General features: G+C 46.6%; 1 protein-coding gene across 2 annotated transcripts in view; it reads right to left on the bottom strand.

The window, feature by feature from the left end:
* LOC126541410 (multiple C2 and transmembrane domain-containing protein 1-like) overlaps positions 1-24,515 on the bottom strand; it is a 288,393-nt gene that overhangs the window by 109,484 nt on the left and 154,394 nt on the right. For both annotated transcript variants that reach the window (XM_072286493.1, XM_072286494.1), the window contains exon 2: positions 10,731-11,048. In XM_072286493.1, the coding sequence (XP_072142594.1) occupies positions 10,731-11,048 (318 nt within the window). The remainder of the gene's footprint in view (positions 1-10,730; positions 11,049-24,515) is intronic.

Raw genomic sequence — 24,515 nt, 5'->3', positions numbered from 1 at the left:
ACTGTTTGAATGATATCGGAAGTACTTGGCTTGCGAAGGTCGTCTGATCACTGTATTTGGCTGAAAATGTGAAAATGGTAAAGGCTTCCGCCAAGGTGGCGCCGAAACTGCTGACTACCGAGCAAGAGTTGCGACGAAAAACATGACGAATTGATTGAAAAACATCAGACGAAAGTGATGAATTCTCCCAAAGCGTCGTCACAGACGCCGAAAGTGGCAGAGCAAAGAGATGCAAAGAATCGTACCGAAATATTGAGAATTGTCGGCTAATTCGTAAGCATTCCTTGCCTCGACTGTTACTTCGTTTTTGCTTACTTGCTTTTCCTAGCTTGTGCATGTCTACCCGTCGCCTTTCCTGTGCGGAAGAATGCTTACGCATTAGCAGACAATTCTGAAAATTACTGCTTCATTTTTGTTGCTTATGTATATCCTGTTTAGACCATGTCATAACGTTCCAAACACAATTCTGCTCTCTACAATGACGGGATAACAATCTTCCTTTATTGGTGCGTTCTGTGCAATTTTACTTTTGTTACTTTTCTTTCCTTTTGATTTTATTTAATTTTTTATTACAACCGGAGCGCGGTGACGTCATAAGTTTTTTTAATGCTGCCAGTCATCTACTACTACACTTATCACATCTAGCAATCAGCTAGCATGTCATCTTTTTTATAATCCGCAGTCACAAAGCAGGCTTCACTGCACGCACAGCAGTAATGCGTGAAAGTAAGCTTTCACGGGGGCATGACGAAAACAATTATATATGTGTTCTTTTTTATTCCGTGAGCATTTTTATGCCTACCCAACGAGGAAATCGGTCCGTTTGTTACGTAAGACGATCGCTTTCAAGACAGGGCCCGCACCAGCGAGCGAATTGACCCTCGTGCTGCCTCTCGCGTCAACGCGAACTAAGCGGCGAGAACACAGCGCACCCGAAGCTATCAGCGCTCGGCGCACTCTGTCCGAATGGGAGATCGCTTTCAAGATAGGACCCACGCGGCCGCGCCATGCACAGCCACCACCGGAGTGCGATTGATCACGATTGATAACGGTTCGCATTGAGAGGAGACAGCGTCATCGGCCACGCCTACTGACGAGGTCTACTACCAAATGTGACACTGTTCAATTACGTTACGTGCTACAGCACGCATCGGCCAGTGCTCATCTTCCACGAAGCAGCGGCATCACGCAACCGTACCATCATATAACGTTAGTGAGCATTGCTACTACTCGCACCTTCTTCGTCGTCTCATGCTGGTCTCAGTTAACATTGCGGTGTTGCAACCGCGCTTCTCTGTTTCACGATTCCTTCGCGGTGTTTCTCGCAGTTGTACCCAACACAGCAGAATGCGAGGGCGAAACAGCAGGCCATCAGTAGCAAATGCTTACGCATCATTTAGATAACTCCCATAGGAGATTATGCACTTTATTTTTCATTTTCCCTTCCATTCTTATCGATTCTAAAGCCACAAAGCACCTACACTTACACTATTATAACGATTAAATGTCTTAAATTCGCCATTTATGCATTTATTTTGACACTTTTCGCGTTACGGACAGATTTTGCTGGGGCACTCACCAAAGAATGCGTACACATTAAAAAGTTATAGAGATTTCACACACCGGTGGGAATCGATATTATGCGAAGTATTTTGCTGGCGGCGGGCTATCCAGCATCGTTCCGTGTTCCTCAAAGCGTTGCCAGGCGGATCGACGTGTTCGTGTAAGACGAACAGTAGTGTGTGCCACTACTGCAGCTAGACGACAGCGACGATGACAACTATCGTATGCCGACAGCGCATGATTCGTATTCCGGCCGTTTGACGCGAGTTTACGACTTCTCGATGGTTAGGTTCTACACCGATACTTGACGGGCGTAAGCGAAAGAAACACGGGATATTGACTTCATCTGTGGCTAACCTCCCTCTTCAGAAATGCATCTTAACTTGAAGCCCATGCTTGACTTCATCTAAAGGACGCCTGGCGTGAACGCGTCCAGTACGGTCATACCGTGTGTTTCGGCGCGTTCACGACAGGCGTCATTTATATCAAGCCAAGCTTGGGCTTCCAGTTAACATGCACTTCTGAATAAGGGGGTAAGTGCTATATAGTCTTATGAATCTATCTCCGACTCGTGTGATGTACATTAAAAACGACGATGACAATTGTACTGAAGTGAACAAACACCAAAAATTTGGAAGACGCTTAAGCTTCGCCTTTAAGAGTGGAACGCGACAGCTTTCAAAGATCCCTGACTGCTTCTCATGCTTTTCGCCAATTTCAGTTTAAATAACCGTAATGTTCACCGAGCACCGCTGGCGGCGAACGCTATGCATGAATGCGAGTTTTCTGGTAGAAACGCGGCCTCTTGCGTGGGCCGCGATACGGCGGAGGCGCGCGCCATGTCGAGGTGCTGCAAGGAACCGGGCGAGCCGCTTGATGGCCTTTGGTTTGTGCAAATCTCGGAGGCTATGGCCGCTCTATGAATGGTAGAAACGCTGAAAAAGGGGCTGGTGTTTTGAGTTTCTGCGTAACACAATTATGTTTTCTCGTATATTCAAATTGTAAATCCGACGTTACTATGTCTGTAGGTTGTGTGTAAGTCGTGCTTTACGATTCTTCTGGCGCATTTCACCTTGAGAGATCCAATTGGTTCAGTAACTTCCTTGAGCTACATGGAAGGCCTTCGTTGATGGGTATGCATAGCTCGATATAATTTTGCCGAAACGACGGCTAGCGCTCGATGCTGACGCACGTGACGTACTTTATATTGTACTTTTCTTTCATACCACAGTTGTAAGCGTGCCTACGGGTCAATAAATTTCCTTGTCAACGATTCCCTGCGACACGGGGGCTCTTAACGCGTTAAAACGTCATCAGCCTGGGCCCGTTATGAAGCCGATACAACGTCACACTGTTTCTACGTAGCATTGCCCACAACGAGGAAAAGACAGGGCGATTCGGGCCAATCCCGAATAAAGCGCAGCCAAATACAGCACCACAAATCGCGAGCTGCCACGAGAGCACAATGCGAGACTCTTGCACGTGACGCACGCGCCAAGCTTCTCAAAGAGCTAGTCGGCTTCGGCACGAGATGAGTATGCCTGCGATCATGGAGGAAGGAAAAAACGCAGGAGAGGCCCTACCCTCTCCCCGCGCTGGGAAAGAAAGCGTGGAGGAAGTCACGTAGTATATTTCGGTGTAGCGGCCATGTTGTCGGGGTACAATGGCAGTTTTGTTATGGTGGTGTGTGCTGCCCCGTAGTCTTGTAGAGTGGTGAAGGTGTCGCGTGTGCAGTATTGCGTTAGTCTGTTTTGTTCCGCTGTGTTATCTAGACCGTGCCCTACCGGCTGTTTTTGTGGCCGGGTAGGACTCGAACAAGTAAAAAACATGAAACGAGCGCCCATGCAACGCCGTCCACCGCGTACCACGCCGCAGACAAAGGTCGATCTGAGAATCTATTTGCCGTCTTCAGAGGATTCATGTTAACGCGTCACCACAGACTGAAACCGCTGTGCTTCAGAAAATGTATGATAACAACGCCTTACAGGTCAGTGACAGCTGTGCAGTGTTCCTGCTTTTGATAGCGAACGATGCATTTGTGGCACGTAAAACTGCCATGTGAAAGGATGGAAAAGGAGCGCCTGCCCCTGTGAGCGATAGGGACGAATCCTCCTTACCGCAGATATCTTACCTATGTGCTCGAGAGGCGGAGGGAAGTGAACGTTGGCGAGTAGGGTGGAAGAGTGAACAAGGCTCGAAAGAAGAACGTATACGCTTGCGCGCACATCAAACGGCTGATGATCTCACGTAGGCTCGGTCAACGCGCTAGCCGCACGCATACGCGCTTACTGTTCGGCGCCACGTGGAGGATACCACAACAAAGAATTTGTTTCCGTGAAGTTTCACTTACCGTGACAACGATATACATCGAACCGCAGCCAGTGTATTTAAACGCGTAACGACATTCTCCTCTGCTGGCCACTTCTTCGGAGCGCTCTTGCTCGTCACACATACTCGATGCGCGGCCTATACCGAAACTTGCTCAATAAAGGACAACGATTCCTGTAAAGCTGTGACCAGCATACGTGTTTGTTCTCATTAACTGCAGATGGGCTGGCCACAGCTCGTAGTATGCCGAAATAGTGTTGCCGGTCGTCGCCTGTGCATTCTTACAGTGCAGCGGGAATGCACAGATTTATTGTCAGTAAAGCCAGTATAAGGTCAGTATCTTAGAGTGCCCCTTGACTGTTATCAGGACGCAAATGCACTGTGGAACGAGCAAAAGAATGTGATAGAGGAATAAGCTAAAGGGTGGCAAGGTCGTTATTTGTCTGTGTTTGCCACGTCTGCAATATGTAATAGTTTTCTTTTGTCCGCAGCGTGACTTACATACATCACGAGTCAATGTTCAAAAACGCCACCGCGTCGTTGTGTTTATTTGGGAATCCAGCTAGATGGGAGAGAACCAGGCGGTTCAATCTGTTCTGTTCAGTGAAGTATGGAGGCCTTGGTCTCACTCACTTTTTTTCTTGTTTCTTTTTCTTTCTTTTTTTATTTTTTGCAGCAGGGTGTGTCGCGATTTCTTTTCTTTAGAGATCAGCCAGACAGCTTTCTCCGCACTTTCATGCACGTGCGCTTGCGTGATCTTGTGCCTGCGTTTGTGGTGTCCTCATGAAGGGCAACGAGTGGTCTTGTAAAAGGACACCTAAAGGAAGTACTCCTAGCGTGTCCGAATACTGAATGCCCGATTTTCGATGGAACACTTAAGCACAGTAACTAAACAGAAGTTGTACAAAGACAGCATTCATGCCATGCTTGCTATACCCATGTATTGCTGCATATGCAGTGGAGGTGCGGGACAATGTGTGCTGAAGAGTTAAAAGGATGGCTGCTTAAATCATCGACAAAATCGGGGATCTTTTCTTTTTTAATTTAATAAAACGGCATAGTAAATCTCGTCCTGCGACAAGCTGGCTTGAACAGAAAGGCTTATTCATACCTTGATCCAATGGATGCTTACTTTGTAAGAAACCGGAAACTATAGAACGTGTTTTCATAGACAGCTGGGTTCCCAAATTTTTCTGGGAGATCCTCCAGCATACGGAGTGGCCTTTATACACATATGCAATCATGTTTCCACCAGTTGAATACAAGGGAGACGTACAGTATGACCTTAGCATGCTCCTATAGGCCTCCACAGTATATGGAAGACACGCATAGAAGCGAAGCATGCAGATGTCAACGTACGTTCTGTGCACCAAAATTTAATCGAGTGTCGCGTATGCAAGAGATACAGGGTGTTCGGCAAACACTTTCAATTTTTTGTTTAAATTTCCTGTGGCAGATACAATTCTACTCCATAAGTTGGTCTACTCGAAGAAACGGACATTTCTAGTACAAAAAATGGAAATGCGTAATTGTGTAATTGACAAAAAATACTAATTAAGCTTTTCACTAATTACGTTAGGGCGCAATTGCAGCGCAATTTACATACAAATTCTAGCTGGAGAGAATGCAAGGTATATCCAGTTGAAAAGAATTGTCTGGGTGACACCATATACGAGATGTGCGCTGTCAAACTTGCGGTAAAAATACACTGTCGTTTCACTTGTTTTCTTAACAAAACGGCTTTTTATGCATCGAAGCACAAAAGTAACTGGAACGACAATGCAATTCTCCACAAAGTTCAGGAATTAATATCTCGAAACTGGTTTCATCCTGGGCATTCGTATCAAACTCCCAGGCTAGAATTTGTAGATTGCACTGTGTGCCACAAGGTAATTAGCTTAAAATTTAATTGGTGATTTTTTTTATTAGTCAATTACGCATTTCAATTTAATCTACAAGAATTGTCCGCCTCTTCATGTAGACCAGCTCATGAACTATAATTGTGCTATCTACCACAGGCAAATATTTTTTTTTAAAATTTAAAGTGTTCAGCGATACACCCGGTATACGGGACACAGTCTGAACTACCTGAGTGGATTCATATATCTGATATGATGATTGATATGAAAAAAAAAATAATTCGTGTCCGCCTCTGAGCGATCGTCACCCTAACTTTTACCACTTGGTAAAAAAAGTTTATCATTTGGCGGCCTGATGATTAAACAACGGGCAACGTTACTCGAAGACAAAGGTTCGATCCCACCGTCGGTCACGCATTTCTTTTTATTAAATAGACCCGAAATAAGGCGAGACAGGAGCCTTACCTAGTTATCGAAAATTACCTGGAATGAGGCAAGCAATGCTTCGCATAAGAGGAAATATAAGCCATGCCCTCCCCCCCCCCCCCCAAAAAAAAAAAGAAAAGAAACAAGAAATGCGCGGTCGAACAGCGCGATGGTCAAAGTCATGTTGATCCCCCTTATTTTTCTTTTTTTATCCTAACGACTTACCCATTAGAGTTCCTTTATTTCAAAGCGCTGAAACCCCGAAGTTCTCCTTTTTTTTTTTCCTAAGTGCTTCAATTAACGCGCCTACTAAATTACGGCGTTTTTCCTCAATTTTGTGGCTTGTTGTATAGTTGATGTAGAACAATTAGTTTATGAGAGTGGTGCGCAGAACCCACAAAAGCAGCTACCGAAATTGCGTTTACCCTAGCTCAGTCGTGTTATTTCGCAGTTGCAGCAGCCGATGGCCTGGCACCCGTACGAAGTCGAGGAAACATGCGCCACATTGGAAATTTTTTGGAGTCCTGAATAAAAATATTTACTTCTTCATCCCCGATTTGTATGGCGCCGAATTCACAAGACTTTCCGTCCGTAAGTGCTTTCTTTTTTTCATTGGCCGGCGCCTGCTCTTACGAACAATCATAACGTGTTAACATATTTTCGTAAATACGCGTCCCGGTCTGGAGATTAAACGGGGCGTCTCCTTCCCCCTTTCTTTCGCTGTCGTTGTCACGTAAAGCATTGTCCGGTCGCACCAAGCAGCATCGGAAAGGACGTCAGGTGTATGTACGACTTTTCTCGTGAGTAGTTGGATTACGACGGCCGCTCAGCCGACCGCGTGGAGCACCGAAACAGAGCCGAAAGTGGAACAGTATTTTCCCGGTCCCTCTGCTGAAGCGAGATGCGCGAGTACGTGTAGAGTGCGCACATTTTTCATCGCATAAATGGCATCTTTGGTCGCATACACACAAAAAATTAACAACATAGCGAATGTCGCAACTGAGTCGAGGTTATCTGACATTATTTGAGTCTTGCCCGTATACCGTGGGAATTGTTTTGCAGAATGTGCGGGAGGCTTCGAGCCTTTGTCCAACGCTTCATCCCTGACGTGCCCTAGCAGCGTGTTCAAAGTGCCTTCTGAAAGCTTTGTCGAACCGGTTCGGATTCGGTTCCTCCGATAAGTTCCAGTTCGGATTCGGTTCTCATATGGCGGGAAAAAAATAACGGTTCGGTTCAGTTCCGCGGTCCGGTTCGAGTTCGACACCCTGCGTCACGATATACATTCATCTCTGTCAGCGAATACAATAAGTGGGGTTTACAGAACGTTCGTGCTCGAGCGATCAACTCTCTCTCACAGACGTGCACACACACACACGTGAACGCAACCACGCAAGCAACCACGCCCACATATAAATAAGCAAGCAAACACATATCCACAGCGCGTTTTGAAAGATCGCTTCATTTCTCAAGTGCTTCCAGCGTGTTCTCTCGGGCGTACCTTTCTTCGGATGACATATCGTCCAGCTGAAAGGAGGACGCGGACGGGGCACGTAAACGAACTGCACAAATTGGGTGCGCACCTATCTGCGATACCCGCATTTAGGCGCCCGTACTGCGCATCTCAGCACCGTGAAAAGAGACGCTATAGCCATCTTGCGCTACATTCACTGACGAATGCGAGCGTACGAAGCTAAATAACTTCCGGGTAGAAAACGTTTTTCGTATACGCATCGCCTCAAGAGGCTCCACTCCAATGCCGGCTAAAAAGTATGCAAGCGAAATGAAAATAAGATATGTGAGATTTACATAGAACACATGCCCTTACAGCGACTTCGTTCCAGTTTTCTTCTGACGACAAATCCGTGGGGAGTGCATGAGCCATTACTTTGCGAAAGGAAGCGTCCGGCGAGCAACAGGATGTGTCGTGCGCGTGTCATCTCGATACTGTTAAGAGAGAAGCAAAAACAAAAACAGAAAGAGAAAAGAAAAACGGTACTTCCGTATTACGAACACGAGTACATGGTAAGAGCTGCGCAAGGAGCCCGGAGGAGGATCGACGAGCCCTTGTTTTCGGCAAGGTGCAGTTTCAGCACTTCCGCCTCGGGTTACGAGAACCGTGTCCCGATGAATGCCATTTCCTTTCTCTGGCGGATTATTTGAGGAATCAGCGCGATCGGAAAAGGAAGAGACAGCAGAACGCACAGGAGAGGAGGGAAGGAACACAAGGCGAACGCGAATAGTGACGCCCGCACGATATATGCACGCATCGACCGCGCAGCACCAAAAAGGCTCTTACCCGCTGTTGGTATACAAATAAAGTATCTCGCAAATACGAAGGCTCTCGCCGACGCACTAAGTAGGTCCTTGCCAAAAGAAGGCCAGAAAGGAAGAAAGAAAGAGAAAGAAGGAAGGAAAGAAAGAAAGAGAGAAGAACAAAAATGAAACCTTGCATTCAGTGGTTTCGCGGTGACACACACTAGGGCAGCCTCGTGGTCATCTCGCAGACCTGTGTGTGCGGCAAACACCCCGAGAGCCTCCGGGAGAGCGCAAGAAAGACGGGAATCTGCCCTTATGCAGAGTCGAAGAATGTGTGCCCTGAACTATAGGGCACGTATATACTTGGCGTGCCTATGCGTCCAGCGCAATGCAAGGCACGTCTGACTTTTTTTTTTTTTTCACGCACTGGTTTGAGCGCGACGCTTTAAATTTGTGTTCCGTGATGCGGTGTGTTTTGTCTATGTTGCGTGTCATTGGCGTTCACTGTGCGCGCCATCTCATTTTCTCATCGTTGCCATCTTAAGTAGCTTATGCAATATATATAGCCCATGCCACTGAGCAAGCCTCTCCAGGATTCAATGGAGAGTCTTTCTTTATCTGTCTAGCTATCCAGCCGCCACCTCCGACTTTCTGGAGGTGAGTATATGTGATGGTAGTGTAATGATTGTCAAGTGACTATCGGAGCCAACGAAATTCATTGATGCAAGCGAGTCTCTTAGACACCAGCTAGTCTATAGTACGTATACTTCCAAAAAATAATAAAATAATCATTATTTTGGGACCTATTCCTGTACCATCTGCGTGATATACACTTAACTTGCGCGAAATATTTAAAAAAGTATGCGAGTGCCACGTAGCTGGACAGAACTAAGGTAATGTTGTTTGCCGTCGCTTGGGGCAAGTCAGAATATTTTTGTATGTCGCCTGCATAATAATATCAAATTATGTGATATCTTTATTAAACATTACATTCAGAGCAACAGTGTGAATGAGAAAATTGTTGATCGTCCTGAAAAATTTCGGAGCCCTCTTTCTTTTACTCAATACGGGCTACATAAAACTTCCTTCCAAGCCTGAAAGAAGAATGCGAAAGCCCACGATACTTTTTCATTGCGATAGCAATTACATGGACACTCCAGGCGCAATTTTACCGTCGGCGTCGCCGTGATGTTCCGTATAAAGTCCAAGGGTGATAACATCATCCCCGCGTGCCGTATGCTGTATGTGCGAATGAAATCATGCTAGGGTGAGCCGACGATGGCGGCTGAATCTCGCGCGCGCACGGAAGAAAAGCGGGGAGGAAGCGTGCCGTCTTCTGTCGCGCGCAAGGCATCGGGGAGAGGGGAGGGAGGGGTGGCGTTCTACTCCGGTGGCTGCTGCGTAGGACGCGGCCGCGCGGGCCCTATTCTGAGAGCGTTCTGCGATGAGAACAGGGGACTAGGCGTCTAGGCGCACCGAGAGCCGATAGCTTCGTGTGCGCTGTGTTCTCACCGCTTAGTTCGCATTGAAGCGAGAGGCAGCACGAAGGTTAATTCACTCGCTCCTGCTGCCGCGCTTAATCACTCCAGCGTTTTGACAGCGAGTTTACGCGGTCATCGAGTGAGATGTGTTCATGTTTTCTTGTGCGTGCGTGCCACCGAGCTTGTCAATTCAGTTAGTAGGCGAATGTTTACAAGTTTATACGGCCGATAAAACTATTATCCTTACTTTGTATAGCTGTATACTAATTTGCTATCGCAATCGATGCTTCGCCTTTCGGGCGAAACTGTGACTTTTGTGTATCACGGGCTTTTTTTTTTCAGGCTTGCAGAAAACTACGGCACAACCAGGTACACAACTTGGGTTACTGGATCGGCTTACGGACGGACGGACGGACGGACGGACGGACGGATGGATGGATGGATGGATGGATGGATGGATGGATGGATGGATGGATGGATGGATGGATGGATGGACGGACGGACGGACGGACGGACGGACGGACGGACGGACGGACTGACGGACGGACGGACGGATGGATGGATGGATGGATGGATGGATGGATGGATGGATGGATGGATGGATGGATGGATGGATGGATGGATGGATGGATGGATGGATGGAGGCGGGCGGGCGGGCGGGCTCAAAACTGCTGAAGTAGGCAAAGAATGCTATTCGCATTAAAAGGAGCTGGTGACAAGGATAGCGGCACCACTCCAGCTTCTATTAAAATGCACGCGAACCGAACAGCAGCTTGACTGCAAGACAGAGCGAACGGGGCTCGGCGCGAATACGCACCCGAGTACTGCAGGCTGTTTCCCGTTCCCGGGGCCGCGGTGGCGTAGGACGACGAGGCGCCTCCGACGGCCGACGAGGAGGCCTTGTGGTGCCGGTGCAGCCGGTGTCCCAGTTTGCGGAACGTGGTGGACACGGCGCACGCGATGCGCTTGGTGGCCGCGCCCGCTCGGCGCCGCGGGGACGTGGGCTGCTGCCGGCGCTGCTGCTGCTGGGCGATGTCGGGCGGCGACGACGCCGGGCGCTGGCCCTCCGACGACGAGGCGCGGGCGGGCGACATGGTGCCGCTGTCGCCACCGCAGCCATCCTCGTCGCCGGAGCCTGCGAAGAGCGGGGAGAGGGGGCGGGGGGAACGGATGAGAAACACGCTTGAGAATCTCGCCGCTTAAATAATGAACATTAGCAAAGAAACACGCTGATGTCACAACAAGAAGAAGTGATCAAGAGAAGGTCGATAACTGGAAGTAACCGAACGGTGCAAACCCCGCAGCCTCGGGCCTCAGTGCTGAGGCTGAGGTTTCCCTGGTTAGGCCGCTATGGAACACTGGTGTCTCCGCTTGTGTCAAGCGTATCGAAAACAATGCAATGCGGGTCTCGCGATAGCGCATCGGCGCCACACAAGAGTTACAGAAAAAGAAAGTTGCCGATTACAACTACAATTACTTTTTTGAAAATGTAGTTGACTGCAGTTATCAATTACCGCGCGACAATAGCAAATTGAGCAATTACTAAAAAGTAATCGATTGCTTTAACATTACTTTCCTCGCCGTCTTTATGAACATTGCACAACTGCAGTCAGTAGAACGAGCTGCTCTGGCTCTTTCGAGGTCTCATCTGCAGACCACCGCACGTTGTATTTTTTTATATTCACTAAGAATTGCTTTCCAAGCTTTTCTTCCGCAATCTTCTCTCCGTTTCCTGTGAAGACGTCTGCAGCGACAACGCAAACTTGCCCGATGTGTGTGCTGTAGAGAAGGGCTGTGCTTTAACGTACGAACACCTTGCTCACAAGATTGTGCATGGTTGTGCAATGCCGCGGTTCACGGGTTACGATGAATGAACGTGCCAAAAACCACGATACGATTACGAGGCACGTCGTAGGGGGAGACTCCAGATTAATTTTCACCACCTGGGATTCTTTAACGTGCGCCCAAAGCACAGTATGAGGGCGTTTATCTCTTTTAATTTTTTTTAATTTGTTTGCATTTCGCCCTAATGAGAACGCGACCGCCGCGACCGGGATCCTCTCCCGCGCTCTCATGCTTAGCATGCGTAACACCAAAAGTCACCACCCCACCACGTCGGGTTCGACTTTAGCCGAAGCTTGCGGCAAGGCTGTTCACACTTTTCTTCTTTTCTTTTTCAGCATTACCGATGAAGAATGTAAGCATGCTTAGTCACAAATGCATCGCCGCTACAGAGTAAGTGGACGCTAATCTGTGAAGTCTGTCGCTTATGATTCCCGTGTAAAATAAACATGCTGTCTGACGACTAATGGACAATTCTTTTCCTTACGTAGCTTTATTTTTTCTTGTAACCCAGCCTGTACAAGTGGCCTACCTCAGCTAGAACGGTGAAATAGCGATGAGCGAAGCGAATAAGGTTGGTCTGTAATCGTTGGTTATCAAAACAAAAGAATAGGGAGGGGGTCAAAGGATAATTGGCGTTTCGAATAAAGAGCCCGCATTAGTTCCGAAACGACAATTAACTTTCGATTGGACAATGAATAGAACGCTTCACATCCTAACCTACGATGATTAACTGTAGTCGTTAGTTATCACGGCCCCGTATGTGTATTGAGTATAAGTATATAGAACACAGCTAAGGGGCATGTAGTGATCGGTGCAACGAGATGGACACGACGCTAACAGGCTGGAAGACGGCGCCATGGATCACAGCCGAACTGTCGTATATAAGATGTTCCGCTTGAGATTAAAAGAAAGACGTGGAATTGGGCGGGTGAGTTAACGCGCATAGTAGGTAACCGGTGGAGTATTAGAATAACAGAATAAGTGCCAAGAAAATTGGAAGGGAAGCGCAGTCGAAGGTACAGCACAGCATATTAGGGGGCGCGATGCGAATATGTGGAACTTGCTGCAGGCATACGATAGAGGCATAGTCCTTATCCTGCACTGATTATTATTATTATTATTATTATTATTATTATTATTATTATTATTATTATTATTATTATTATTATTATTATTATTATTATTATTATTATTATTATTATTATTATCTAGCGCATACAAAAGAAGCTTTGTATTGTACTGTCATTGGATCGGTAGCCTGGTCAACAAGAAAAAATCCACGTACCAACCAAGTTCATAGAGCGATCTCAAAGCCAGACTGATAGCTAGTAAACCTAACTGGTGTACACTGAATTTCTTTTCACGTCGACTACTCGCCGTTCGACCCGCTTCTGCCAATATCGTCGTTATGGTGGCTAGGTGAGTAGGTGTGCCGACCGACACGTCTGGAGCTTAGTTCGCCATTTCTCCACGTCATGACGCCAAAACGGCGCTGCGCTCAGTCATGGCTCAGTAGAACGGTGATGAGTGGCGCTTGTCTTCTGGTACTTGTAGCAGACGGCACCCTATACAAACGGAGCTCATCAGTGCGTATACGTATTACTTCACGCTTACTGGATCCAGTAGTGGAAAGTTCTGCGGCTCCCACGATTTCTGCTTGTGCGGCGTTAGACTAATATCACATGCGATAAAATTCGGTTGGAGACGTGCGAGTTTCTATGCAAGGAACCGACGGTCGCGCTATAACTATGCAGGAAAGATAAGTTCGCTTGTTCCTGAAATAGACAAAATCTTACGAGTTACGGCGCCAAAGGCAGGAAGGATTTTTCACAAAGCTTTAGGAGAGGCGAAGGCCATCGACTTAATTATATGGGTGCAGTAAATTCAGCTCCGAGCGCAACATCCTAGCTTCGAACTGTTTTTACCCGACTTGATGGCTCGGTGGTTATCATTATGCAGCCTAGCTATAGGATGAGGTCGTGGGTTTGATTATCTAGCTGCCATGGCACCCGCGTTCCGTTGGGATTAAAATACAAAACGGTCGGGTACGCAAGTTTAGGTGCACGTTAAAAAATCTCAGGTGGTCAAAAAGTATTCGGTGGTGCCCCACTGAGGCCTCTTCCGTAGTTCGTGTGCTAATTGCTTCGGGACGTTGAACCTCATAATTTAATTAATTCAAACGATATTTGCCTGCACCAAGTCCACGCAAAAAGAAAACTACGTGCCAGTTCGCAGCAGACCGGTGCGGAGCTCCAAAATAACTCCGCACTTGTTCAGAACGACTAAAACTGCAGTGTCAAGAGAAGAAATAATTGTGACATTTCGCGCTTTCTGAAAACAGCCGAATTTCTCCCATCCAGCTTTGCTTAACTGCACTGCTCAGAAACGTATTTGAAGCATACGTAATCAACGAAAGCGATATCATCAAACAGGTCTCTCGTCTACGTTGCGTACGGACGACGACGCGCGCGGGATCATCGCTGTGCCGATAGCAACGCCATTTTTTTTTTTTGCGTCATGATGCGGAGAAGTGAGGAACCACGCTCGATCGGCATATCTACTCCTCTAACTACCATAGCATCGTCTTTATTGGTAAAAACTACCGTAGCCATATTTCTCTCTTGGATCGCATAGAACCCAACGGCGCACTGCTGTAGCTGATCGCACAATCAGCCTAAATCCGCAAGAGCACTACTACGGACACTGCCACAACGTAAGCCTTCAATACGCACTTAGCCTTCAACTCTTTCCCAGCGCTTATAACTGAAGCAAAAAAAAATTCGAGATAGAATAACGCGGATGCTTAGTCTTTGTAGTGAAAAGTTTAACCTTAAGGGTACGAAACAAACGATTAAGCAGCCGTCCGATTTCTAGAGAATCTGCACCTCGGATGAATCTTGAGAAAATACCTGGCCAGAAACTCCGTCTTACTTCTTGTTCAACTTCCTTGATCGCTAACTTCCGTCCGCGACATCAGTAAACACACCAGCGATACCTTGTCTCTTTCTTTTTTCTTGCATGTATCAAGCCTTTCAAGCCCTTAATACGCCGTTTGAGAATCCGAGAAGCAATCAAGAACTTTGTCGTCCCCTTCCAACACTTTACCGGCGTACAATCTTTATTTTTTCTTCCTTTTTTTTATTTCTTTCCTAAGCTCTCGGCGTCAGCACGATACGAGTACCGGAAGCAATTTACGGCGGAAGGACCTTTCTTCCGCAATCGTGAAAACTACAAAAAAAGGAAAAATAGGAACAATAGAATAGGTTGGTAAGGCGCTGCCGGTGCGCAGAAGGAATGTCGAGTACTGAAAGAACTATACTGTCTTCTCCTCTACGGCCACGATAACGACTACTAAGGCTCTTAGTTCATGGTTAAGCTAAGCGAGATGTTACATTTATGTTCTCTCTCTCTCTCTCTCTCTATTAGGTATTCGGAATTCGGAATGGAACTCGCTGTGTCAATCCAATTAAAGAAAAGTAAATAGACAGCACTTCTTGACAATACTTTCATAAGTGCTCAGTATACCATCCCCAATTTCGTTACAGGCATCGCATTGTTCCTCAAACAAAAGCCAGTGTCGCAAATCCAATCTTAAGGCTCGCTTGCTTTTTGCTCTCTCACTATGCTCTGTGCTCACTAAGTCCATCGACAAACATTGTTTCAGCGAGGCGAGGGGAAAACAAGCAGAAAGCTCTCAGACGTCAGTCGTGACTCTTTAATGAGTTGTTCCTCAAGAAAAACGAAGCGTTCCTCGGCAGCAACAGACAAGCATCGCGCAGTTTGTGCTTTCTACGTGTTCGCTTTCTGCTTAAGCTCTTGTTTCCTTGGTTCCCGCCTTTTCCTACTCTAATCAAACAAACGCGACTCTAGGTTTTCTTAAAAGATTAAGCGCTCCCACGCGGGATAAATTTCAAGCACCGAAAACGAGAGATCGCTAAGGAACCGAGCACCTCGGGGGACAACGAGAAAGTCGTTAGAAAGTCATAGGATTGTCTCACGATAAACAAAATAGAGAGAGGAAGGGGATGGGGGAGGGCGAATAAAACGTTACGAGGACCTCAGAAGCAGCTAGAGCTCTGAAGAAACACCGCGCTGCTGGAGACGGGTCAGGCATGTCCCCAGAGGCCGTGTGGCTATAATGGACCGTGGCCGCTCCTACGGACTGCCAGGCTCATCATTTTCGAAATGACCGCGCGCCGTAGGATTCGGCAATGCGGTATACGCGATAGTAGAAGCTTGCAGTCGTTTGAATCATGAATAGTGTGCGTGCGTGCGTGCGTGCACTAGAGTTGCGACTCGTCGTCTTCGGGGTTGTCCGTCCTTTCTTATATAGATTATCTTATTTTACAAGCCTTCTTATTTTTCTTTTAATCTTCTTGCCACTAAATGTATATTTTTCTTTAAGAGAAGACGTTTTATAGCGTTCAGTGACCGACAAAGGCCATATACTATATAATGTAGAAATATAGAGAAGTTTAATACTTTGCATCTTACATAGATTAGTCGGTCAATCGCTTCTTTATTAATCACTGAAAACATAGCTAAATCGAAGTGTTTTTAATGCGTATAGCATTATTTGCTATACGCATTAGTATTATTAGTACGCAAGGTATCTTTACTGCCTAAAATATTTGGCAGTAAAGATACCTTAAAATTGCATTCAATAAAAATGTAAGCGTGTAATCGGTGAGCGGGAAATACTAGACGCTGACAGTGATTAACGACCAAGATAATAACACTGTACAAAAATTATTTTTGATAAAGCTTCACAGCGCCGGTCTCTTTTAAAATGTGAGCACCGTGCACCTTTAAAGAGTTTACCTTTATGGTGGTGGCAGTGGTATTGCCGTAGCTACAGGCGGTGTTGCTATAACCTGTAAAGTCAGTGCCAGCCATTGCTACCACGCCTGAACGCCGCTGTCCAGAGCACAATGCGCGCTGCCACTAATATATTATTTTACGATAGCTTAAAAACGTGAAACGCCGCGAAACCAGACTTCGCACTATACGTATACGTTCCTCCTGGGAAAACTAGATCTTGCGCACGCGAGCGTGGAAATCCTCTTCATTCCAATTTGTCGAAATAATCTCTTCCCCTCTATATAAGAAGCACTGGCAGCAGTAAATGTATAGCACTGGGCGCATCGCCCACTTCATTGCAGTCTGCGCAGAGGGTATAATTAGCGCGCCCGGTGTTGAAACGTCACCTTGTTTAGAGTGTAAAGAAGCATGAGGCATGCACGCGTCAATGCGGCTTCTGCCCCCAAGTGCCATCATTGAACTCAATTGTCAGGGGAGCTGAAACGTCTTTTTTTTTTTTTTTTAATTCTTTGAGTGGTCAATGCCCTTCCATTTTTTTTTTTTTTTTTTACCTTCTACCTTGAACTCAATAGTTTCAGCATTTGACTTCGAAACCTAACGTGAACGCCATCTGTATAACTTGTAACCAGCACCATCCACGCAATGTCTCACGGCTTGGTACTTAATTTCTCTGTGATAAAGTAGAAACCTGGGCCGGTTGGCATTGCATAAAGGTTGAAAACTGAGCTCATATTTGCCAGAATGCTTCAGAACAGCGCAAGAAGACGGCACACGATTACACAGCACAATGTCCTGACGTCAAACTTACGCAACCACCGGCGGTGATATAGCGTTGTTTGAACAGCCCAATCAAGCGCTTTCCTCGTTTATCAGTCACTTCTTGTGTAGAAAGCAAATAGCATTGCCTACAGCTTTTTTTTTATCTGACTGACAAAAGGCGAAGAGCACGCAGAAGTGGAGAGGGCATTCATGTGGGCCGAGCTAGCGCAGGGAAAATAGATAACCGGATGAGGAGGGCGTTGCAGGCGTCTGCAATTGGCCCGCTTCCCCTTGATTAGCTTGCGGTGGCTGGTCGAAAATTGCCGCGGCTTGCAACGGAAGCTTAAACATGGTGCTAAAACGGATCCTCAGCGAAAAATAGTTGGCACAGCGATGTCGTATACGTGTAGGAATGGCTCGACAACGTTATACTGCGACGCAAAAATTTTTTTTATACACAACTAAATACATAATTCTCCCTGACAGTTCCGAGTAGCCACTGCCAGAGCAATCGGCTGGCCGCCATCTTCTGAGCCTACGGCTATTCCACAAAGAATTCTTTTTTCTTTCGCCATATTAATGTAGCTTTATTGCATACACATGATTTTGACGTGGTGCGTTCTCACGGTTTTGTGACGCCGCGTGACAGACATGCGAAGCGGGCGCCGCCCGAAAACTTGTGACCAATAGGAGAGGGCCAATTGCAAAAAAGCGGCGATATAAAAATCATATTTGTTCTTTTAGTTTACTTTAATCGTAATTAGCGTGTACACATCATATAAGATGTGTTTCCGCGGTTTTCTTGATGTCGCGCGACGGACAGGCGAAGTGGGGGTGGCCCGATAAATTTTTTTACCAGTCGTGGAGGGCTGATTGCGGAAATGGAATAGAAACAATTTGGAATAGCTTTACTCTGTAGTGCCCGTGATCGTCGGAGAAAAAACACTTCGACGAACATACGTGTGTGCTCTTCTTTTCATTGTGCTTCGTCCAAGCACTGGTCTTCCTAAATCAGGGCTCTTTTTTCTTTTTTTGACTGTCGAAACGGCGTGAGCAGGAAAAGCGGCAACCTACGAGACACGCTTTCGTACAGTAGCGCAAAAGAAAGCGCATGACAGCGAAAGCGCCATTCTGCGCACGCGCCACTCTCCTCCATCGCCGCCTATTCACAACGCCCTCTGTCGCGTCGTTGCGAATGGATGATTCCTGGTGGGGAAGCACGGAGTCACGCAGTGTAGTATAACGTCGCGAATGCGTTGGACCGCGAGGCGTCGCGCTCGCCGCAAGCTGCTGAGGCGCGATGCTCCCTTCACCGTGGTTTAAGGAGAGCTGCGGTCGAAAGCAGAACAGAGAATGAGGAGGAAGAAGGGGCCCCCGAAACAACATTTTAAATAAATAATTTACGAGGGTCCCGATATGGCCACACCACCGTAGTCGCTTGCTCGAGACGGTAGGGCTTGAGAGAGAGAGAGAGAGAACAACTTTATTTAAAACAAACCCCAGTTCGAGTCTACTAAGCCTAGCCGTCAGACAGGCCTAGACAGAGCGCGGGCTGCTGCGCTGCCTGGCGCACCCGCGCACGCCATTGAAATACGGGCTCATATTTCTCCTGCTCCATGGGCAAGCGACGCGAGCATTGCGGACGCAGCAGCGCCTGCATAACGTAATACCCATGCTCCTGAGAGCACGAGGCGAGCTGTTCCATGCAAATCCCCCCCCCCCCCCCCCCTCAGTACACTATTCTCTCGGCAAAAAAAAGAGAGAGAGAGAGAACACTTTAAACGGCGTGAGTTGGCGAAAGGAGCCACACCGCGAAGCAGCCAGCCAATACTGCCGAAGTAAGCGGAAAGTGCGCCATGGGTTTTGCGAAAAGGGCCGAGAGCGAGAATATCGGGGGCGAAAACTGCAACGACGCCGTTGAGGACAAGTGCTGGGCGCCTGTGCGGCGCACCTGCATGTACAGCGGCGGTGAAAGGGCGTGCTTTGCGCTGCCTATGATGAGAGTCGGCGGTCCCGTAAAGCAATTCGGATATATAACTTGCTACAGTGCTGCAGATCGGTCATACGGACATCAGAAAGAGACGGTCTGCAGCATCCCGCGCGCTGAATAACATTTAAAAGAAAATGAGAGACAAAAGGAAAAAGCGGGGAGGTTAACCAGTTTACACTTTGTTTCCCATCCTACACTGAGCGAGAGGGGTAAGGAAAAAATAGGGAGAAGAAAAGGGATGTTCAGCGGCCCAGTCATATTAAGAGCTGCATCAGGGCTCTGGTGCGGATGACGGTCGAGTCAATGGTCCCAATGTCTTCTGCGGAGTTCTCCAGTCGGCTCAATGGTAGCGCGCAGTAGCCTGTCTGTCACCATCAAACGAAGGGCAGTGAGCGCGAGGATACGAACTGTAGTCTCGTCGCAATTGCAAATGTTGCACGAGGTAGTGCCAATCATGACGGCGCGAAAAGAGCGGGTATTTGTAACACGGAGATGTAGTAAAGGTTATGCAGGATGCATCAATCGCAACTGGAGGGGCGATGTGAATGTTTGTAATCATGCGAATGAAGTAAACTATGTTTCCCTACATTAATGCTATAGTCACCAGCCGTTTCTTTCACTGACTTAATTTATCAAAATAAGGTGTTCTTGTAAAGCGTTAATCCCGAATTTCAAGTGCACGCGTTGCGAAACACCTGATTTAAGCGTTTCTATGTTCGTGCCTTCGTAAAGTCCTGAAATAGAGGAAATGCTACGCAGTAAAGCTATCGTGCTTTGCGCAGATATATATATATATATAAAAAATAGTTTTTTTCTGGGTGAGGAAGGGTGCTTATAAGGAAAGACTACGCCCCGATCCTCTCCTTGGCTGGCCATGCAAGTCGTTGGGAAGTGTTTTTCGGTGTCCTTTATTGCTTCTTTATTCAATACTTTTAATCAGTCAAATAAAATGAGAACAACACGAACAACACCAGTTCCCTCCGCTAGCCATACCTATCATTGTTATTTATTATTTGTTTACTTATTTTTTAAGCAGCTTAACAACTTGATCAGTGATGCATCGGTCACTTCATGTCGAGTTTTGGAAATTTGTTTTGTTACCTATGTTTATGATTCAAGTGCAAAAAAAAAAATTCCTGACAGCTGTATGGTAGAGCAGCAACACACAATCGGTTCTAACCACGTGGAACTCTCTTTAATTCTCATAAGCGCGAGGACACTTGGGTGGGTCAACCCGTGCTATGATTTGTCTGATGGAGCTGCTAACAACCTCACAAACGATGTCTGTTGCGGAAACGGCAGGTCGCAAAGCTCGTTGCTGCGCAATAACGACTCGTTTGGGCACTAATTGCAACTCTCGGCAAGCGGGCGTGAAAGACACGGGTGAAATAATAAAACATGCCGTTGTAATTACTGTGCAGCCGAATAAATAGGAACGAAGAATAAAATTGGTTATCGCGCTACCGTCACGACATCACCAGAACGTCCCAGTTCATATATCTCTAAACGATAACGAATATGCCGTTTTGCAGTATAGTCGCTCCCGTTTATAAAAATTAAAAAAAGCCAGGTATTCTCTTCGCATCGCAAAGTCATTTGACAAAACGGCGATCGACAACCGGAGGGCTCATGTCTCCTTCTGTATGCCTGCCTTCATGTCACCGCTAGCACGGTCTCGAGTGGCGGCTTTCTTAAGTCGCATCCCCCAACCACGTGCAGTAGGTGCGCGATGATGACGATCATCATGACGATGTTCGAAGTATTGCTACTAGGAGTATTAGTTAGTGCCAGTCAGATATATCCAGCATCCATTAAAGAATGACCATGGTGATCTGTTTCTCTAATTATCTCTAATGGGCGGGCGTGTGAACCACACCCTACCAAGTGAAACCTGATAAAAGAAAATGAGGGAAGGGCACCGCCATTTGCCGGGAAAAGCGTGGGAAACGAAAACTTCCATCTCCTCTCCTTTTTTTTTTCTTTTTGCTTAATATGTCATAACGCTTTTACTTTCTTCGCGTGTCTGCATTTCGCCAAACGATGCTGATGGAACATTTTTACTGGCTCAAGGGCCAGGTGCGACAGAAAAGCGCAGCACAATGTTTCAAAAGCTGTGAGATGATGTTACGAAACAGGGCATGCCTAACACGGATGCATGTGGGCCTAAAATTATCGGCAGTAAAGATACCTAAAAAGTACATTCAATAAAAATGTAAGCACGTAATCGGTGAGCGCCAAATGTTAGACACTGACAATGATTAACGACCGCGATAATAAAGCTGCACAAAAATTTCTGAAAAAGCTTCACAGTTTCCGAGTGAAACAGCCTCCCTTTAATGAAAAGGAAATGGTGCGGCAAAACCCATCATGCTACCGTTGCAACTGCAGTCTTCGTGGAAAGCTTTTGCTACAAATACCTTGGACAAATCACTTTAACATATCCACTTCTGTTAAAAAGCTTGACTGGTTTAAATTGAAAGGCGATTCACTGCTGAGAAAAAAGAATCCTAGGTGAAGAGACTCTCGATATGCCGAGACAGAGAATACTTCTTTCTCGCTGCTTCCATATCGGAGCCCTGAATAGAAGTACGAAGTACCGTGAGTCTATAATCGGCACTGCTACAAGCCGGATGTTCAATTCCATTCAGCACGTAGTGGGGAATACCTGTGTAATCTTACCTATTCTTAATTTACAGAGAAGTACTTGCATGTGTCTTCCTGTTCTCTCGGATAGCCAGTTGCCCAAAATTTGGTTTGCTGGTGCATACTTCATTACACAATTCATTGTCCCCACAACTTTTGCCAATAGTTGCTCAAATTTTCGTGCGAGAAAGGTCTAATGTCTGCGGCCGGGATGGGTCTGCATCTCCATAAGCTACCAGACGTGGCCTTTTCGTCAGCAGCTATCATTACAATTTTACGCCTCTCTCTCTCTCTCTCTCTAGATATATATATTGACACGTGTACTTATATTTATCGGGCGACCACGTTTCGCCGCCTAACAAATCTTATCGCACAGCGCGGAACGCGCCTGCATGTATCCGAAGTTTCTGGAAAGTTATCGATGCTTCTATCCGCTGTCTGTTGTCGCCGAACCTTGTGTTATCTGATTTCATCGCGTCACGCGAACGGTGTAGAACTTGGTGGAAGGCACGCGGGTCCCAACGATTAATCTGGAACATTCGACGACGGCTGTATAAAAGCCGACGCGCTGGACCCGCTGATCAGATTTTCGACGATCGCCGACTGTGTTCGCCGCTATCGTTGTGCTATAAGTGTAGCCTGTTTTTGTGGGCACAGGTTCGACCAATAAAAGTTAGTTTTGTCTTTCACAGTATTGCTACTGTGTTCTTCAACGTCACCACCACGTGGCAATATATATATATATATATATATATATATATATATATATATGTAGTGACTTCGTTAAGGCTCTAACGGCGCTCAGTGTGTCCGTGATTTCGCCACAGGTGTCACGCACACGAGCTCGCGTCCCTAAATGCAATCGCGTTAATTTACTCGCCCTAGCTGAGGCGTGTGCGTGTAAAAGACTCGGATCTTTGGAGGACTACACAGTACTGAATCAAATTAGCGTTCCTCTATCCATTTGCATTACGGAAAAATCGGTTGACACTGTCGAAAAAGAAAAAAAGAAAGCTACGAAGTGTTGTTTGGACGTGTTTCATTCAAGCGGCACAAAGTGTTTAGAAATTCGCCCGTCTTTGCAGCGCTCCCATAGCTACCACGGTCTTCGCGGAAATGTGAAGCTCTTCAATTGTATGTGCTCGCGGCTATATAATCATCGTGTTTAAACTGCACCCATCGCCTCATTGCGAACACATGCAAGTTTGTCCAACATATCCTGCACGTTTTCTTTCTTTCTTTCTTTCTTTCTTTCTTTCTTTCTTTCTTTCTTTCTTTCTTTCTTAACTTCTCTGTCGATACATTGATTTCGTGACCGTTACTTTCTAGTCGTTCATTTCCATGATTAATGACGTTCCCGCCGAGAGGGCTCGAGGCAACCGTTCAGCGCCTCCCGAGAATATTCGTTTTGCCCGAGATTAATATAAAACTGCGCGCACGGAAGGAGAGTTCGAAAGCGCCGATGTGGAAGGTGTATGTACGTAAAGAATTAAGCAAATCGGTTCCAGAAAGGTTGCGCACGCCTTTCCTCATATTTTAGAGCTCACGAAGCAAGAAGTAAAGACTCCAATTCCTCAGACGTATATTTATTGCGCTTTTGCTCCTTTTACTGCTGCAAATACACCAGAGAGAGTAGGATTAATTAGGATTCATTATTTGCCATTTCTACACATTTTATCACGTGAGCTGTAAACTTATTGGACAAAATGTTCGCACTGCAGCCACCTACGACCGCCACGTGTTTCTTCCTTTCTTTTCTTTTTTCAGTTCTCCACTTGCTTTTGACTCGTTTGTGCACTAGTTTACTTTTTTGATTTCCACTAACCCAGACGGTTTCCTGCTTTTCATATTCAGTACAGAGATAGGACGTTAGCGGTCTGTTTGGTCTCATTCTTACTTATTCTTATACTTACTCTTAACTTACTCGGCGTGTGTCTGATCATGCCGTCGTCATCCCCATCATCACTCTAACAAAGTCCTCCGAACTACGAGTACCCATGTCCACTACGAACCGAACGCAAGCAATGCCTGCAAATTTCCTGACCGTTCCCTCGCCCCATTCTTCTCCGCCCTCTACTGCGCCTTTTATCTCTCGGGACAACTTCGGCTGCACGCAGAGACGAAAGTGATTCAAACAGCGAGCAGACCGCAACGCAAACCCAATGCAAACCCAATGCAAACCCAATGCTAGAACTGCTGCGCTGCACCACTCCTCTTGCGTCTCCTCAGCGGTTAACACGCACGCAAACTGTTGCACCTGCACTGTGGTATGCGTGTACGTGTGCGTGCGTGCGTGTGTGTATGTGTTCGTTCTTCTTTGTGAGAAGACAGATCGGACGCAATTAACGTTTGCAGTAAAATCCATTAACTAATTGCACAAGTAATCGATTATCCACGGTCCGTGAAAGCTTATCAGCAACGTGCTGGTTCGCCAATAGCCAACGAAAGAGGAGCCGCAAGGTCTTGTCTGCAGCTCTGGCCGTTAAAATTAAGCAGGCATGCCTTCGTAGTAGAAACTAAGGATACAAGCACAGCAGAAAGCTA

Source organism: Dermacentor andersoni, chromosome 2 (assembly GCF_023375885.2).
Source record: "Dermacentor andersoni chromosome 2, qqDerAnde1_hic_scaffold, whole genome shotgun sequence".
NCBI lineage: Eukaryota > Metazoa > Arthropoda > Arachnida > Ixodida > Ixodidae > Dermacentor > Dermacentor andersoni.
This window is presented reverse-complemented; position numbering and strand designations above follow the sequence as displayed.